This window comes from Gadus chalcogrammus, chromosome 6, assembly GCF_026213295.1.
Source record: "Gadus chalcogrammus isolate NIFS_2021 chromosome 6, NIFS_Gcha_1.0, whole genome shotgun sequence".
In the NCBI taxonomy this organism is placed as follows: Eukaryota; Metazoa; Chordata; class Actinopteri; order Gadiformes; family Gadidae; genus Gadus; species Gadus chalcogrammus.
The window spans coordinates 10,884,395-10,901,935 of record NC_079417.1 but is presented as its reverse complement, the minus strand read 5'-3'; the positions used below and the strand labels follow the sequence as shown (position 1 = coordinate 10,901,935).

The following is a 17,541-nucleotide window of genomic DNA, read 5'->3' as shown; positions in this document are numbered from 1 at the left end:
ACACGTAGTTAATGCATGCTAAAATATGAACTGTATGTATTTTTTTATTTTACAACAACATCTTAAAAAAACAGGATGCTTCCTCAAATCACAGCATTACCGTGCTGTGACTGAGTGGAGCTCGCCCCGGAACAACTTCAGCACCAACTCCAGCAGGTTGCCGTGGAGACACAGTAGAGACGGCGAGGCGGGTCCCGGGAGGGGATGGCATGCAGCATCACTAGACATACGGGAGCTGGACAGACACACATACATACATGTATCTATCATCAACCCATCAACACTCGAGTGGAGGACAAGGATGTGTTGTGTTGTGATGTGTACCTTATAATGGTCTCTATGAAAGGCCAGAGGCCTCTCTTGCACTGAGGACACTGCAGCAGCTCAGAAAAATATTTCTTCACAGTATGAGGAAACAGCCAGGAGGGGTTGTTCAACAGCAGGCCGTGTAGTACCTGCTGCAGATTCCGGAGGTAGACGGCAGAAGCATTTCCCTGTAGAGTAAAGAATGTGTGGTACAGCGGCACAAAATGAAAATAACTCCATCAGAATAACTCTGAACATACATACACTTCAAAGCTATCGATTTCTACCTTTATTCTACTCTTTTTCTTTTTTTTTTTACAATTCATTCAGAAATAGACAATGCAACGCTTATGGCTGGGTAAAAAAAGGGTCAAGACTGATTACGTTTTCGGAGGGCCTTTTTCCTCCGTAACCGATAGCAGTAACCGTTTATCCTCAGTAACAAACAACATTCAGCCGGGACGGTGAACTTTCGTGCACGTGGGGCTACCTGTAGCGCGTGCTCCAACAGAGAGACGAGGAAGACTGCAGGCGGCAGCAGCCCAGGCGATAGAGTGTCCCTAATTGAGTCCAAGGCTTCCGCGAAGAGGCCGCTCTCAATCATAGAGCCCACGTTGCTGAAGTCCGCCTCCACCGCCTGTTGGAGTGGACAGGAAGTAGATTAGCAGAAGTAGGTGGCAGGGAGTAGATGATTGATTAATAGTGGGGAAATAAAAAATCCTAATAATGGTATGCAAAGAAATAAAGTCTGGCTTTGGAGGGCAAAATTGTCAAGAAATAAAGAAGTTGATGGACATCAAAGATCCCAGGAAGAGAATGGGGTCATTTCTTTCAGGTAATGGGCAATTGCATTTAGCTTCAGGAAATACCAGAGCTCTCGTGATCTCTATCTGACAGAGATCCACTTGGGTAAGTTATGGACAGGGCTGGGGAGACTATTGCTAATAGATATGCCAATCACACCTGGTAGATCAGTTGATAGCAGTGGTTAAACCGCTGACCTGGGTATGATGTGCCCTTGTTCAAGCTGTCACTTCACGCTCAGACATGTGACATAAAAGGAAATTGAATGACCCATTGTTCTTGATGGAGCACTCGGACTCTGGTCAGGGTGGGGTGTGTGTGTCTGCATGCGTCACCTTTGAGTTTAGACTGTATGGCTCATGGTAGCTCTGGAACTCCGGGAACAAGAGTCTGGGCTGTTCCTATAAAATAAGATTATGTAGAACGACGCGATACAGGACATGCACTTCATTACGGTCCAGAAATCGAACACCTGGTTTATCTGAGTATTATTTATTTAATGAAGTTAAGCGCCTACCTCTCGTTTGATAATGTACTCCTTGAGTTCTTTCTCCAACTGACAAAACTCAATTAAAGCTGGCTCAGCTTCTGCTGGCGATTCCTCGTTAGCTTCAAAAGTACCTTGCAAATCAACAAAATGGCCCTGGAAGAAAAAAATCATGACAAAACATAAGATTCCGTACACTTCTAGGTAGAAGAATGGTTAAGCTCCTCTTTGGTGAATTATCATACATTGGAATACGGTTTTCCTATTTTCACTTAGACACTGCTTGTTTTATTGAATTGGTACAAACCTACATGAATTGAGTTTGCACCATCTTGCACAACCTTTTTTGTGATTGTTCATTGATATATTTCCCCTTACAATTGTCAGCATGTTTGATTCTCACACTAAATGGACGTGATGCAGGCACGGCAAAATTGTGGATAGTTAGCGGAGTATGAAGTCTATTACCCCGAAAAGATGATGAACCACATGTATGACCGGATAGCAGGGGGCTATCTGGCCCTGGAGGTCCTTGGGTAGGGGCTTTGCCAGGACATGAGTAATAGCTGCATGAGGAGGAGGAGGCGTTGATAGGTATACTTCAGCTTTTCCTGCTTTTAGGAGCCTGAAAAGCAAAAAAAAAAAAAAAAAAAACTAATGCTTCCAAATATAATTCCAATATCTGATTTATATATTTTTATTTTTTATTCAAAATATATAGCTGGTCATTTATTTTAAATATCGTCATTGCCTCTATTCTAAATGTTTTTGTGTGATCCCACCTTTTGAAGATGGCTCTACTCAGCGGGTCAGCTACTACCAGGAGAACCGTCCAGCCGTGGAAGGCCCCTGGAAGGCTCCCATCGGCCACCCTCTTCCTCCACTGCCTGACGGGGTTGTGGGCTGGCTGGGTGCTCTGGGGCAAGGCCACCTCGTAGGGTTCCTCGGGCAGCCAGGAGCCCCTTTGGACACTGTCAAACACGTACGTTTGAGTCAACACCCATTTTCCTGGAAGGAGAGGGTGGGGAATATGAAGAGCTACATGTCTTTACGTTTTCTAGAGAAAATTACTTAGAAATATGACTCTTGAGTAGTATTTTTTATTGACAGTACAACAAGGCCTTTTTTTGTAATTGAATAGTTTATTCAAACGTCCAAGATTCTTGGTATATCAACAGGAAATAAATGCACTGTAAAATGTATTATATTAATTTTAGACCATTTAATTAATTTCAGTCTAGATCAATATGGCATGCTTTCAAAATGTGGCATCATTTGTGTGACACATTACAATTCTCCTTCAAGGTAACAAACCTCCGTTTGCCATATTATGATAGGACTGACAGTATAACTTTAGAATTTTTAACCTGATGTGTTGATATATAGTAAACAACATAAAGTGTATAACTATGCATCAAATTAACTTGGTGGGAAATTACCTGCTGCACAAGCTGCCAAAAACTTCTCACTTTGCGAAAATCCAGAGACTATAAGATGTGTGATGTCTTGCTGATAGACCTGAAAGACATCCTTAATGAATAGACATGTTCTGTCATCTGTCAACTACTGCTGTGCCAACTAACACAGGTACAAGCGATAGTGAAAGTGAAAGCATGTGTACACTTTTGAATAAAACAAGAAATAGAGTTGCTGTTAAACATGGCATAACCAGTTGACGTATACACTGGTTAAATATGCCATTGGTTGTCTTGCATTTTACTCACAGAACCGCCAATATATTTTCCACCAAGGCTCCGAATCCCTTCGACTACTTTCTGCTTCTGGGTTCGGTTTTTAATGCCCGAGATTTGGATGACACGTTTTGAGCTCGCCATCCTACAGAGTTATTAATGTACACAACATGAATGTAAATTGGATCAACAGGGAATTGTTTAAAGTCATACATATTTCATAACTTCCTGAATTCGTTTCTGCAGCTTCTGAGCATAATGAAGTGAAGTGAAGTGAAATGCATTCCTTATCTCTAATCAGCGCGTTGTAAGTATTAATAGCGTTTCGGTATGCACGGTGACGGATAGACATCCGTACCTTTGCAATGCTAAATTAAACAATGTGTACAAATGGTAACATTATAAACTCACATAATTTGGGTTGATTTGGATTCTTACGTACAAACATAACTAGTATTCAACTTACTTAAACTCTGCTATTGCATTAAGCAGCACATTTGGCAGTTTTCATGATTTAGAGAGACGCGCCAATATTCCCAGATTGTCAACGTTTAATGCATGTTTCAGGGATATAATAAATCTAAACAACCAAATGCAAGGTTTGTTTTGAATGTATAACCATCTCAACACATAGCTCCTCCTACAGCTCAAATACCCGCTGGAAACCGACATCGTCAGCTGACAATGGGACATTTCACAGATTAAGAGTTTCGTATTCCAACCTCAATTCTGATATTTTCAATTGCTAAATATGATACAAATTTCTAGGTATTAATAATATGTTCTATCTACTAAAATGTTGTCATATTTCATTTAATGTTCTATATTTATTTATAACATGACCGAAACACCCCTATTTAAACACTAATATTGGACCGTTCCAGTGAGCGGAAGGTTGATGTTGTTTAACTTCCGGGTGGTTGTCACGGACGCTCTCCGTGTTGGAAATAACGGAATACCATGTACATTGCTTCAGTATTTACCTACTACTGATGTGGTTTCTATTGATAAATCCTGAACACTTATTAACAGCACCCTTACAGAGTGGTACGTTGGACTTTCAAGCGATGTTGTTAAATATAACGACGTTGTGTAGAAATGCTCGTCAGTGTTTTCTGTCATCTAATGTGTGTCATTAATTTGCAGTTCTAAGGAGGGGACAATTAAGGAGATCCTTTTGCTGTGCAAGGTGTTCGACTATGTACTATAATCCTAAAATCACATTATTTGATAACTGATAACCTGCTTGGGGACGTTGGTATATCAATTATTAGTTGTGTCTATGTTATCTGTGTATGCATATACATTAGAGCACATTATACTTGTCCTAAAGGTTTGCTAAATACATTTTCCAAGAGCTGGAGTTGTTTTCAGCAAACGTTTAGACGGTTATACAATATGCAGGTTTTTAAAAAGTAGGTTATAATGGCATCCTACAATGTTAAATTGAATAGAGGTAAGAAGTTAATTAGTAACAGTCATATAGTAGCCCTGCAATGCTGGGCTTGAAGAACATATTGTTTTTCTGATATTGAATTGGTTGCTCAATGTTTATAATAATATTTGTTGGATATGACAATCTCAAGCAGAAAAGTAGCATACAGTTCTGGCATCTTTCTCTTAATATTCACATGACTCGAAAAATCCCACTTCACATTGAGTCATTGAGGCCACCATGAAAAAATAGGTCAACATGAGATGTTGGCTTCATGTTGTAAAGTGGAAAGTGAAATATTGTACAGCATAGTGAGCTCAGACACACCTGCACAAATTAAAGTTATGGAATGACAAGGCCTCAGACCTAACCTCATGTAGATACTGTTGGGCTGAGGGAAGAACATATTACTGCCCTCTGACATCAATAGATTGAAGCAGTGTTGTAGAGTGCGGCCAAATTAATCAAAACAATGTGTGGGATGGATAAATGACTATGGTTTCACACATGGCTTTTGCCTGTTGTCTCACTTTTTTCTTGGATGACAAATGAAATGTGGAGGTGTCACCTGACCTGTGGAATCATATACTTCAAAAGGTTGTAGTTTTGTCTGCTGTTGTTTAAGTTTGTGTGTGTGTGTGTGTGTGTGTGTGTGTGTGTGTGTGTGTGTGTGTAATACAACTCTTTTTTTTACATTCCATAGTGTTTCCAAGAGCATTTTTTTTTTTACCATCTAAAATTCATTGGTGCTGGATACACAGATGAGCAGTTCAGCGTATGCTGCACAGCAATCCATCCTACCACTCTGAGCTTTAGATCAGTTTCAGCAGCCTGGTAATCTTAGATTATGCACCTCTTTAATTTATGAATTTTCATACACAGCTGACTCTTAGCTGCCCCCTTTAAAATAATTTTGACTTTAACCTGTCATGCTCTAAGTGGCTTAAAGCAGGTGTCCTGGGGGTTGTGCTGCTAAATATTTTAGGACAAACTCATTACTCTAAATGGCCCTGTGTGTTACCCTTGCCGATGTAGACAGGCTGGATCAAGAGAGATTGAACTGCAGTAACACACACGCTGCAGCTCTCTCTCGCGCGTGCTCTCACTCGCTCTCTCTCTCTCTCTCTCTCTCTCTGTTTCATGCTTCCTACTCTTAGCCATAGCCTCTGATTCAATGTCTGTGGCAGACACAGAGTAGCTTAGCATGGCCTAGCCAGCACCGTCATCGCTGTGGCAACACTCAATACTCGGTGGGCCCTTAAACATCTGCTCTGTAGGAAGCTAATGATAGCACACTGGAGTCTGTGTGAAGCATAGCTCTAATGAGTTTGCGTGTTCAGACTGATGAATCCTTAACAATACACACATTAGCTGCCTTGTTGTACACAAACACGATCAAAAACTAATTGAGAAGGTCAACGCTTATACATACATTAATTAATTGATAAGATTGATTGGTAAGAATAACACACACACACACACACACACACACACACACACAAAACCACCATTCTTTACATCCCACTACTCAGTGACACTTTCAGACAAACCACCTGTCCAACATTTATTTCATTATTTAGTTGGCTATCTACAAGACACATTGACAAACTCCCTACTATGCAATAAGCGATGCCCAATGGACTTAGTTACTTAATCATTGACACACGCAGCGAGCATGAGGATGTTGAAAGAAGATGTTGGTTAGTGGGATGGAGAATAGAGGACGATTACAACGCAGGAGCTGAACTATCGAGAAAATAAACGTAATATTTGTACAGCTGGAATGGCTGCCTTTTACATGGACCTTAATGAATGTTGAGCCTCTCCCTGTCTCTGCTGTCAGAGCTCGGGCTGAGTGTGTACTGTGTGCGTGTGCAGTGGAAGAGCAGCCCGCTTTCAGGAGTTTGACAGGAATTATTAAAATCAGAGCAGCCGGTGCAGTAGTTGGGGCGAGAGCGGGAGAATGGCAAATTGATGCTGGTGCCCTCCATTACCTTGCACTTGACTCACGCTGATGACAAAGTTGATGTGGTGTTTTCGGAGGGATACACACCAGAGTGGGATTGGCCGGTTAGCACTATGTGCTAACCAGCCAGCTAGGAATAGAGGTGGTCCTCTTCAGTCAGAGTGGTGGTATCACAAAGACACAGCCGTCTGTAAGTGGAGCCTGTCTGATCGTAGATTTACTGTGTCAGGGCGGTTGCCAGTGTTAATCCACTGTAGTGTCTGTAGGTGGTGATGGTGAGAAGCTGAGGATATGTATTTTGATTTTAGAGCGTTCTATGATGTTAATCATATTTGGAGGGGACGTGTGGAGTGACGTCAACGCATATTTTGTTGATCATACCGCTTCCCTCGGCTGTCAAGTGTAAATCATCTGCACCTATAATTCAGGGACCCATCCAGAATAGCGAATGACACACATAAGTCAATGGCGTGACTCATGTATGGTAGTGTGCGTTATGTTGTGGGGAGACGGCTTGTGTCAGTGGGCGGTATGAAGATTAACAAGCAATGTGTGGTATTCTTGAAATTGTTAACTTTTGGAAGTCATTATCGGGCGCTTTTTGCATTTGCGTTGATGCAATAATAAAACAATAAAAACACATGATTTCCTTCTAAGCATAGAGACATTGTGCCATATGCAGTGAAGTGGATGACTTTCTGGATGACTTGTCTTCATGTCCCTGAATTCCTTGTGGTTGTGGTCCAGCAGGGTGGTCATGGAGTGGCCGGGGGACTTTCCACACGACCATGCCTTCATGGAGCTGCTGGTCCCTGGGGTGCCAAGCGAGATCGACTACCAGCAGCTTCTCCAAGACACAGAGGAAAAGCTCCATCTCAATGCCTGCAGGTGAGTCTGCTGAAGCAGCCTGCATTATACATTATCCTACTTTTCATCATCATTCAAGTCATAGTGCATATTATACTCAATATTATGACTATGCTGTTCAGAGTATTTATTAATCAAGACAAAACACCATGTCAACCTTCTTTGTGATGATTGATTGAACTTGTGTGTCATGGAAACATTTTATAATTTTTATATCATAATTCTGATGAGGGGCGCATCAAATCCAAACTAGAAAAATCCATCCGCTCACAATCATGAATTAAAGGCCACTTAACAGTCAACACTTGTGGTGCCTTTGAACGTTCTATGTCATGGCGCACCACACCTGTTGAAAGGATATCAACGTTGCCGCGGCACACTGAGAAAATGAAGATTCGGTAAGGTTAAGAGATAGAGAGTGAGAAATACAGAGGAAATTATGAGGATAATACGGGGAAAAAAATCGATACTTTAGCTCTTTTATCCTTTGTGGTGGAAAGGCAAGAAAAAGCCTGCGAGGAAAAAGCTAAATGTAACGGCTCAACAAAGCCTCACTCTGGCGCCATTAGCGTCTGGCCACCTTCTCCTCTCTTTTCAGCGCCCCCCCCCCCCCACTTTCTCTACCTTCTGCTTCATTCTCTTTGCTCCCCCTTTCTTTCTCAATACCTCTCCATCGGGTTCCCTCACTCTCTCCCTTCGCCCCCCCTCCCCTTTTCTTTCCCATCTCTTCTAAATGGGAACATAATAATTGAGGATTCCACATCTTGAAACGAAAACCCTTGGGTGGGTAATTCAAGGCTTATTACTGAAGGCCGGGCCATTTTTCTGCTCTCTTTGCATTAAAGGGTTATTTTGTGTTCCCGCAGATGGCAGAGGGGTAACCATTATGAGAACAAAGGCTCTGGAAAATGGGGAATGGGGCTAAAAACAAGACGATCCTGTCCGTGGTGGTATAAGGGGGTTTGCGGGGGAGGGGGGGGGAACTGGTCAGTGTGTCTGTTTGCAGCCATCTCCACTTCACATCACCTTTCAGACAGTCCCCTCAGCAGAACATCAGCAGAAGGAATCTATCTTCCATTTATCCTCCGTTTCTCCCCCTGAATTCAATCTGGATTAGATGTGAGTTTCTAATATACCTTCTCCTGTGGTGCCAGCGCATACAGGCAGACCTGACCGCAAGTAGGGGTGTGTGTACTGTGTGTGTGTGTGTGTGTGTGTGTGTGTGTGTGTGTGGGTGTATGTGCGCTCACCCACATCTGTGCACACACACATACACATACAGTGGCTGGATGCAGGTAAGGCCGCAGACAGTGGATGGATGCCGATAAGGAGCGGGGACAGGAAGGAGGCGAGACGTTAGGATGGCTCGATACAACGAGCAAACACAAAGTGAAATAAGACGGGGGGGTGGGGGGAAAGAGACCAAGGAAGAGATATGCAGTATCTAATGCCAGCCCCTGTGAATGAGCTCTCACCTGTTTATGGGTCAAAGTGACTGGCCTGCTCCCAGCTATCGGATGTCAGACATTTGACTAAGAGCTGCTCCCTAATTAAAAGAGATTAAGATACGCTGACAACGGAGCCGGCTCCCACAAATTGAAATGCTGTAATCCATTAGTTTCATCAGATGGGACACTGGCTGCACAGGGCTCAGGTTGAGCCGGAGATGTGTGTGCGTTTGTGTGTCTGTGTTTGTGTGAACGTGCACGTGTGTTATTGTGTGTGTGTGTGTTTGTGTGTGTGTGTTTGGGACAGGAAGAGACCTAATTAAGTGTCAGTGCAAGCCTCCTTACAGTATAGATGCCTCCGACCTCACCGCAGAGAGCACTGAGGCAAATGGTCTCCACTAGCCTCCTGTCAATCCTGATCAGGCTGCAACATAAGTACCCCTACATCACTGTGTGTGTGTGTGTGTGTGTGTGTGTGTGTGTGTGTGTGTGTGTGTGTGTGTGTGTGTGTGTGTGTGTGTGTGTGTGTGTGTGTGTGTGTGTGTGTGTGTGTGTGTGTGTGTGTCTGTGTGTGTGTGTGTGTCTTTGTCTGTGTCTGTGTTTGCGCGTGTTGGAAACGGTGTATGAATTTGTCACGTGATAGCTTGTCGACAGAGATTTAATGTACAGTCTCTAAAGACACACAGAAAACACACACACAACATAGATTTACATCTTAACAAAAAAAAACAAGGGAGGGTATTGAGTTTGCGTGTAGCGGTGCAGGAGAAGTGTGTCAGGTGAGTGTATCTGGGGTTATCTCCTCTCTGGTGTCCGGCGGGCCCTGCTGGCTGGAGGCCGAGGGCACTAAGTGGACCATGGGTCCTGGCCAAGGGAGAGATCTGCTTCCCCCCCTGTTCATTCAGGCCCATTCACCCCCTGTACCCTCCAAGCCCACCCCTCTCTCCATGCACAGAATGGGCCCCTTTGATAGGGCAGTTATTCGGTTCCCCGACGGCTGCTTTGGCACTCAGTTGAGCTGGGGCTTATTTGAAAAGGATCCCCCTACACCGAACACACACACACACACACACACACACACACACACACACACACACACACACACACACACACACACACACACACACACAGAGACCCCCCCAATGGACGAGAGGAGTGGAGCGCGACAGTCAGACAGCCTCGCTGTAGCCCACCCACACTAAATTAATTCTGACAAGGAACTTAAGATAACGTCAAAGCGCTGACTAATCGCCGGATTGGGTTTCTGTAAGTCAGGGAGCTGTGAAATGTGCCATCATATCTAATGAAAGACCTCCTCTCTCTCTCTCTCTCTCTCTCTCTCTCTCTCTCTCTCTCTCTCTCTCTCTCTCTCTCTCTCTCTCTCTCTCTCTCTGTGTTTCTCTTTCTCTCTTTCTTTCACTCACTCCCGCTTTCTTTTTCTCTCCCTCTGCAGGCATTCAGATGTTGTGCTGTGTGTGTGTGTTTATGCATGTCAGTTACACTACCATGTTTGTCAAGGTGCTTTAGGAAACCATTCCGTCTCGTTGCCTCGGCTTGCTTCCATCTCTCATTCGCGGGTCTTTTGTTACTGCAGCGTTTGCCATTACTGTCCTGTCCATTGTCGTCCAGACTCTGAAAGCTCAACCTTTTTCTTTTTTTTATCCTTTATCTGGGGTCTTCTCTTTTCTATCCCACTTTGGCCGTCTTTGTCTCTCATTCTTTTCCTGAATCCATCTCTCTCCCTCTCTCTTTCCATCTCACTCGCTCTCACTCTCACTCTCCTTCTCTCTCTTTCACTCTCTCTTGCTCTCTCTCTTTGGGCGTCTGAGCTCTTGGCAGTGGAAGTCATCAGGTTGTGGAGCTAATCCGGCCCAGTTGATTAGGACTGCTAGCAGCTCGCACATTGGCAGGCTAAAGGTCAGGGCGTTTCTGTAGAGCCGGATGGACTTGTCGACACAGACCATTCGCGGCCACGGTCTACCTTACAGCGCAAGGGTCGAAGGAGCGGTAATTGAAAGGCGGGCATTCAGAAGCAAATGGAAAGAGTATTAGAAGAGGGAGAGTTAGGAGTCTGTCTGTGTATATATAGATACATAGATACAGTCTCTCTCTCTCTCGATATAGATACATAATATTACTGCAGTGGTTACAACCATAACTACATAGACAATGTTATTGAGGTGTTTCTCTTCCATACCACGATTGGTTGGCGTTGGATGAATATATTTCCGTCTGGGATCAATAAAGTACCGATAGTACTATGGCATTCTATCTTTATTTAACGGGGAAACAAAATAAAACAATTATACATCTGGTTACACTCTGGACTGGGTATTTTAGTAGGAAAGAGAATGCTTGTTATTTGAGTTCCAGGCTAAAACAGCGAGTGAGCATCTGGTGTCTAAGGTGCCTTGAAAGCTTTGTGCAATGCATTAGTTAAGTTCAGATGAGACCAATTGAAACTGCAGTAATTTGGGTTCCACCCATTTACTCTTGTTTATGCACTTATTTATCTTAAAAATATAGGAGTATATGTATAGACACCACATTCATGCATTGAAGGGCCCCCTATTTCACCACCAGGTGTGATTAGCCATTACAAGCCTTACACTGGAGTTGTCACTATGTCACAGTTTAGGGCAGATTTTGAAATGGCTTGCAATGGCTAATCACACTCATACCTTGTGGTAAGATCGGGCCCTTTAATGTCAGTGCAGCGCTATAATCCATGCTGCCCAGGCCAACTGAGCAACACAGTGTCAAACATACTGGATCGGTCACTGTATCACAGAGTTCAGTGTAGTGTAGCCTTCTAGGAAAACAATGACACACACACACACACGGGCGCACATGCACACGCACACACAAACACTTATGTCTGACCTTAGGCACGGAAACACAAAACTCTGACATTAACGCTCGCTATATAATCACGATTCTATCAGTCAGCAGGTTAGTGTCAAAAAAATAGAAAGAGAGCTGAGAAGAGAGAGTGAGAGAGAAAAAGAAAGATAGATATACAGAGAGAGAGATAGAGGGGAGAGAGAGATAGAGGGGAGAGAGAGGGGAGAGAGAGGGGAGAGAGAGGGGAGAGCAGTACATGCCCCAATGTTCAATCTAGAGGACAGGGATTTTTAACAGTCTATAAAATTTTATCCCTGTACACCCCCCGTTCCAAGTGTATCAGATTGAACAGTTATTTTATGTGTTGCCGTTGGAAGACATCTGGATATGTTCATGGCCCAGGAGCGAGCAGGAGGTGGTTTATAGTCCTGTGGAGGAGGGATAGGGGGGAGGAGTATGAGCGGTTTGATAGCAAAATGGCCTTTTGGCTCTGTATCACAGATATGAACACACGGCACACATCCACACACACACATGGACATTTGTTCAAAAAACATGTTGTGTGTGTCTGTAGGTTCTTTAGTGTAAGTGTGCATGTTTACTTTGAAAGATCAAGTGAGAGAGACAGGGAGAGAGAGACAGAAAGGAAGACAGACAGACAGTCAGACAGAGAGATGTGGAGAAGGTGCAAACAAAAGGGGCAGCAGCATACAGAACAACTTTGTTACGTTAAATCGCTCACACGCACGTCACACACACACACACACACACACACACACACACACACACACACACACACACACACACACACACACACACACACACACACACACACACACACACACACACACACACACACACACACACACACACACACACACACATTAAGGAGTGTATGCATGGATTTGCATGGAAATTACTAAACATGATCCCTAGGATGTCATTTATATAGAGGATGAACATTCGAGCTTGATGCAGTCAGTTCATTATAATTATAACATAGTTTGTGTGTGTGTGAGTGCCAGTACACACTCAGTAGCATTGATACACCGATGTCACTGTTCATTACTGGTGATGCTCCTGTATCTGTCACCCGCTTCTAACTGTAGAAGGCAACAGAGAGGCAGAGAGAGATAAAGAGATACATATCAAAAGCAGGGGAGAGCAATAGGGAGCGAGTGTTGTGACACTAACCCCTTAATAAATGTGGGGTTACTATTGTGAACAGTGTGTCTCAATCTGTATATGTAAACACACAGTGCATGTCCATATATTTTGTCCAGTATTGAGCAGAGCCTGAAGGAGCTGCAGGCCAAGATGGGAGGCGGCCTGACCGGGGAGCTGCCTGCGAGCCCCACAGAGATCCTGCAGTGGCTCAGTCCCCAGAGCATCAGTGGCACCCGGCCGGTGGCCACAGGACATCAGGACATCATGGACTTCCTCAAGGCTTTGGTAATGCATTGCCCCATCAACGGTGGCATCCGCACACAGACACAAATAAATGCCTACCCTGATAATTCAATTCAAGCAGTACCGTTTTCGAAACTGCAAGCAAAAACGTACTTTCACATTCAAAGAAGGGATTTACATTCAGACATCAGAAAAATACAGGAAGCCCCGTTGCAAAAATAAAGACTGGTGCTAGATGATATTTGCTATGATTGAGATCAACCTTAGTTCACCTTTTCATTATTAATACATATTCTAAATGGCCACCTGTGCCGAAGCATCATTCCCCATCCTCAATCCGTTCCTCCGTCTCCCGCCGCCTTCTTCCCTGTCACGGCCCTCTCCGTCCCCTCAGCACCAGTACCTGGGCTCAGACGAGGAGGGCAGAGAGGAGACGGTGCTACTGCTGCTGGTGAACCTGTCCTCCCAGTGCGGCATCTCCTTCTCCAGCCCCCCCTCCTCCTCCTCCTCCTCCTCCGGCTCCCTGTCAGGGCAGCCGGCCACCTCCTCATTCCCGGTGGTCAACGCGCTGAGAGACGACTGCTCCCTGGAGGTATGGCCAGTCCGATGATTGCTTGTGCTATGGGATTCAATTTGGGACATTAAAGTGAAAGTTGATTCAACCCCCAAATAAACACGCTCTGGGGTTTAATTAGCTCTGTGTGCCAGAGTAGTTAGGCTGCGTCCAAGTAATAGAGTGAAGTGCGCGGTCACGAATTAGACGTTGTTTGTTTTTGTCTTTTATTAAATAATTCACCATAGCCTGTTATAATCAAAATGGTTGCAAATTATGGAGCTGAATGGGACTGAACACATATGCCACCACTTCTGCTTTGAGGAAATAAATTTGAATTTACCAATGTCGTTCCTTCACGGCTTTAGCCCGCAAGTAAGTCAGTTCAACCAATCACAAGCGGTTATCTTTGTCATAGACGCCATGGTCACTGTACATGTTACAGGTCATGGAGTTTCTCAACACAGTTCTTTCATGCATCCGTCGTGGTGAACTGCATTCATATCTTAACACTACAATGTCACATGATTTCTAAACTTCCCCCCCTAAAGGCTTTGTATGGCGCAGAGAGGGAGAGGAAGTGAATCAGGCTGACGATCAGCAATCAGTGCATGGCGTTGTTATAAAAAATATCGCTGACGCCTGCGTCTCTCGGTCCACTCACTCTCCCGTTCTGTGTAGGTCCAGGAGGCCTGGGACGACGTGCGGCGCCCGCTGCGGCGCCACCTGCTGGCCCGGCTGTCCTCCTGCGCTCCAGAGGATCAGGGACCCAGGCGGCTGTTTACCTTGTCCCTCGCCGAACGGGTCCACTGCCTCCAGCAGCTTTGTTTCCTCTTTCCCGAGGCTGAAGTGCTTTCACACTACCAGGTCAGCCCTGTGAATCGTTGTGGCTAACACTAATGTAATCTAATCTGCTACTAACTTGATTGTATCTGAAGCTCCTAATACACAGTACGTACCGTTACCTACCATATGTTAGTCGATTGTACTGTTTAGTTGCTGAGAATGTCTTGAACTATACTGCAATACAATACTTCCCCTCCCCCAAAAATGTAATAAATACTACTGATTAAACATTATAACCACCAAGTGAAAACTAGAGCCCGACCGATGCTGGGTATTTAGGAGCCGATGCCGTCAACAATGTAGAAAATAAAATATTTAACATTATCGACATATCGGCCGATATTTCAAATACATATATATACCGGACGTTATTCATGAGGTAAAGGAACCAATTAGATGATGTATGGGGAGGAGCTAATAACCTTCACACAGAACATGATGTCAAACTGTTACTGTTGGGAGTGTTTAGGTGGATGTACTCCTTTAAAGCATTTAGAGGCTCCACCACGACAGTAGAGGATTTATGAAGAGTTCATGACATTCAAATATCACACCACTTCCTATCGGTGCATATCGGCATTCGGCAATCATATACGCCGACACGATCAATCTGCGGTCAGCCGATATCGGCGATATCTCGGCCGGGCTCTCGTCAAACCCTTGCGTGCCGTGTGGTCTGACAGGCGGTGAGGAGCCAGTGGGTTCTGTCGTTCCTGCACGCCGCCCTCGGCTCGTGTCCCGCCGGCGAGACGGGCTTCGACAGAGTCTCGTCCGCCCTCCACGCGGCTCGGCCGGCCCTGGTCACGGCGGTGAGCGAGGAGCTGCAGGTGCTTGGCGGGGTCACGGAGACCCTCCACGCCGTCCTGGCCTTTGTGGCCGCCGCCTACCTGTCGCCCCTGGCCCGGGAGCTGGCGTCCGTGATGGAGCGGGAGGCGGAGACGGCGGTGAAGGAGAACACCACGCTCAGCGGCCGGATCCTGCGCTACTCGGCCAAGTCCAAGGCGACCGTCGGTGGGTGAAGCCCGGCCGTCTTTAAATCTGTTTCTTTATTCAACTTAATGCCACTGTGGGGCTGTTTCACTTCGTTTTATTGATATTTTTACTGATAGAAACACGGTTAGCGAATGCCCTCGCCCTTGTTTCTCCGGCTCATGGTTATGCAGCCTCTCCTCTTTCATCCTCACCATCTTGCCGCCTGATAAGGTCCCGTGCGCTGCTTCCTTTTCTAATATCTTTTTCCTTGGCTCCTGTTGTGAGCGCTGTAGCCTGCGCCACAACAAGCCAAGGCTTCTCTGGGCAATTGTCAGAAGCAGCCATTTCCTCTTCCTAATTACATTTTTCTACTTCACTTCCCCCCCCCCTTCAGCTATACCTTCACCAACGCAAGTAGAAGAACAGTTTATCCAGAGGCAAGGTCTCTCTTGTAACTACTTTCCAACCACTATTCAACGCATCCTTTTACTACAGCTGCAATAAGTTCCAAACCCACGCAAGGGCCGCGACGCCGTGTTCAAGGTCTGCCTGCAGTGAGAGTGCGTGTGTGTGTGTGTGTGTGCATGTGGGTGTGTATGTGTGTGCTGGTGTGCGTGTGTGCGGCCATGTGTGCCTGCGTGCATTTCATATGGCTTCAATGACTAAACATTAGCCTTTATTCAATCTCTTCTTTAATTCACCAGTTAATCCCTACGGCCGGTTAACATGGATCCTCAGTATCATCCTGTTCCTCGTCGCCGTAGCGATCTGCCTGGTAAATCTATAGTAAGCCCTCGGAAGCCCCAGCCCACCTGTGGAAGCGTTATGTTAAATGCAACACATTAACCCATACTCTGTTTCTCTCTGCCCCTGAGTGTGGAGGGAACAATGGAGAGGCTATGCACACGGTTTAACTCTCGCTCAACCTTGAATTGAATTCTGCGGAGAAAAAGAATATAAAACACCTTTTATGGGTATGAAAAATACTTATATTATGTCCCATTTCTTTTGGTATAAAATGTGGCACAATACCAAGTGACATGCATTCATGCAGCAAAAAGTATAAGGGTGGCTGGCAGGGTGCGTGGGTTCACAGCCACACACAACCTACTGTGTAACTTTTGATTTGACTTAATATTCCCCATTTCTTCTCTCTTTCTTTTTCCCTCCTTTGTTTTTTTTCATTTTTTTCCCGCCTCACGCTGGCCTATTTACAGATTGCTGAGGCTTAAGGTTTTCCATAAAAGGCGTAAAGTGTCTGAGCCATTGTTTACTTTTTCATAATGGTGCATATGTCAACTTCCCCGTGGGACGGCGAACTGGGTACTTTCACATCTGCCAGTCTTGTAATAACACGCTGCCGCTATCACTTTCAGCATTTTTTTTTGTCCCCCTTTTCATTCCTACGTACCTTCCGCCCCTCTCTATCTCTTCTTCTTTTTCTTCTTCTTCTTCCTCTTCTTCTTCTTCCCGTCGTCCGCTCCGCGGCGGGCTCTACACCGTCACTCCCCTTAAACGAGAGATGAGAGGAGGCAGCCCGGGTAATTGGCCCTGCGTCAGCCCGGCTGTTTGATCAGGAGCGCGGCGGAGGCTACACACCTACGTGCCGCTCGACAAACCGTCAAATGTACCACCGGAGGCAGAACAAGGCTCCAAAGGGAGCGGGGGGGATAGGGGGGGGGCCGTACTGTGTAATGACGGTAAAATGGAGCAGTTTGTGCGCGTGTGTGTGTGTGTGTGTGTGTGTGTGTGTGTGTGTGTGTGTTTGTTTGTCTTCTTTTTTTGTGTGTGTGTGTGGGAAGACAAGAGACTACCAGCTGCAGCGCACACGAAGCAAGAGGTACAGGCAAGGATTTCACTTATTCATATCGTTCTTAGCTCTCAGCCCCCCCCCCCCCCCCCCCCCCCCCCC

General features: G+C 45.2%; 2 protein-coding genes across 3 annotated transcripts in view; one reads left to right on the top strand and one right to left on the bottom strand.

The window, feature by feature from the left end:
* slf1 (SMC5-SMC6 complex localization factor 1) overlaps positions 1-3,920 on the bottom strand; it is a 29,293-nt gene extending 25,373 nt beyond the window's left edge. For both annotated transcript variants that reach the window (XM_056592756.1, XM_056592757.1), the window contains exons 1-10: positions 3,755-3,920; positions 3,322-3,433; positions 3,037-3,115; positions 2,380-2,605; positions 2,066-2,222; positions 1,628-1,753; positions 1,446-1,511; positions 797-943; positions 325-494; positions 101-235 (exon numbers count right to left, since the gene is read on the bottom strand). In XM_056592756.1, the coding sequence (XP_056448731.1) occupies positions 101-235; positions 325-494; positions 797-943; positions 1,446-1,511; positions 1,628-1,753; positions 2,066-2,222; positions 2,380-2,605; positions 3,037-3,115; positions 3,322-3,432 (1,217 nt within the window). In that variant the 5' untranslated portion in view covers position 3,433; positions 3,755-3,920. The remainder of the gene's footprint in view (positions 1-100; positions 236-324; positions 495-796; positions 944-1,445; positions 1,512-1,627; positions 1,754-2,065; positions 2,223-2,379; positions 2,606-3,036; positions 3,116-3,321; positions 3,434-3,754) is intronic.
* A 286-nt stretch (positions 3,921-4,206) lies between these two features.
* On the top strand, positions 4,207-15,676 carry kiaa0825 (KIAA0825 ortholog). Its single transcript, XM_056592422.1, has 6 exons — positions 4,207-4,335; positions 7,437-7,577; positions 13,132-13,300; positions 13,653-13,850; positions 14,493-14,678; positions 15,341-15,676. Exons 2-6 carry the CDS (start codon positions 7,447-7,449, stop codon positions 15,674-15,676), a joined length of 1,020 nt encoding a protein of 339 aa, XP_056448397.1. The 5' UTR covers positions 4,207-4,335; positions 7,437-7,446.
* The last annotated feature ends 1,865 nt before the right edge of the window (positions 15,677-17,541 follow it).

What these genes read in the sequence shown, in the direction of transcription:
- kiaa0825 (XM_056592422.1), top strand. Translation starts at nt 7,447, where the DNA reads ATGGAGTGGCCGGGGGACTTTCCACACGACCATGCCTTCATGGAGCTG. An exon ending in CTCCATCTCAATGCCTGCAG is followed by an intron (nt 7,578 to 13,131) that starts GTGAGTCTGCTG and finishes TATTTTGTCCAG; the next exon opens with TATTGAGCAGAGCCTGAAGG. An exon ending in GAGACGACTGCTCCCTGGAG is followed by an intron (nt 13,851 to 14,492) that starts GTATGGCCAGTC and finishes CGTTCTGTGTAG; the next exon opens with GTCCAGGAGGCCTGGGACGA.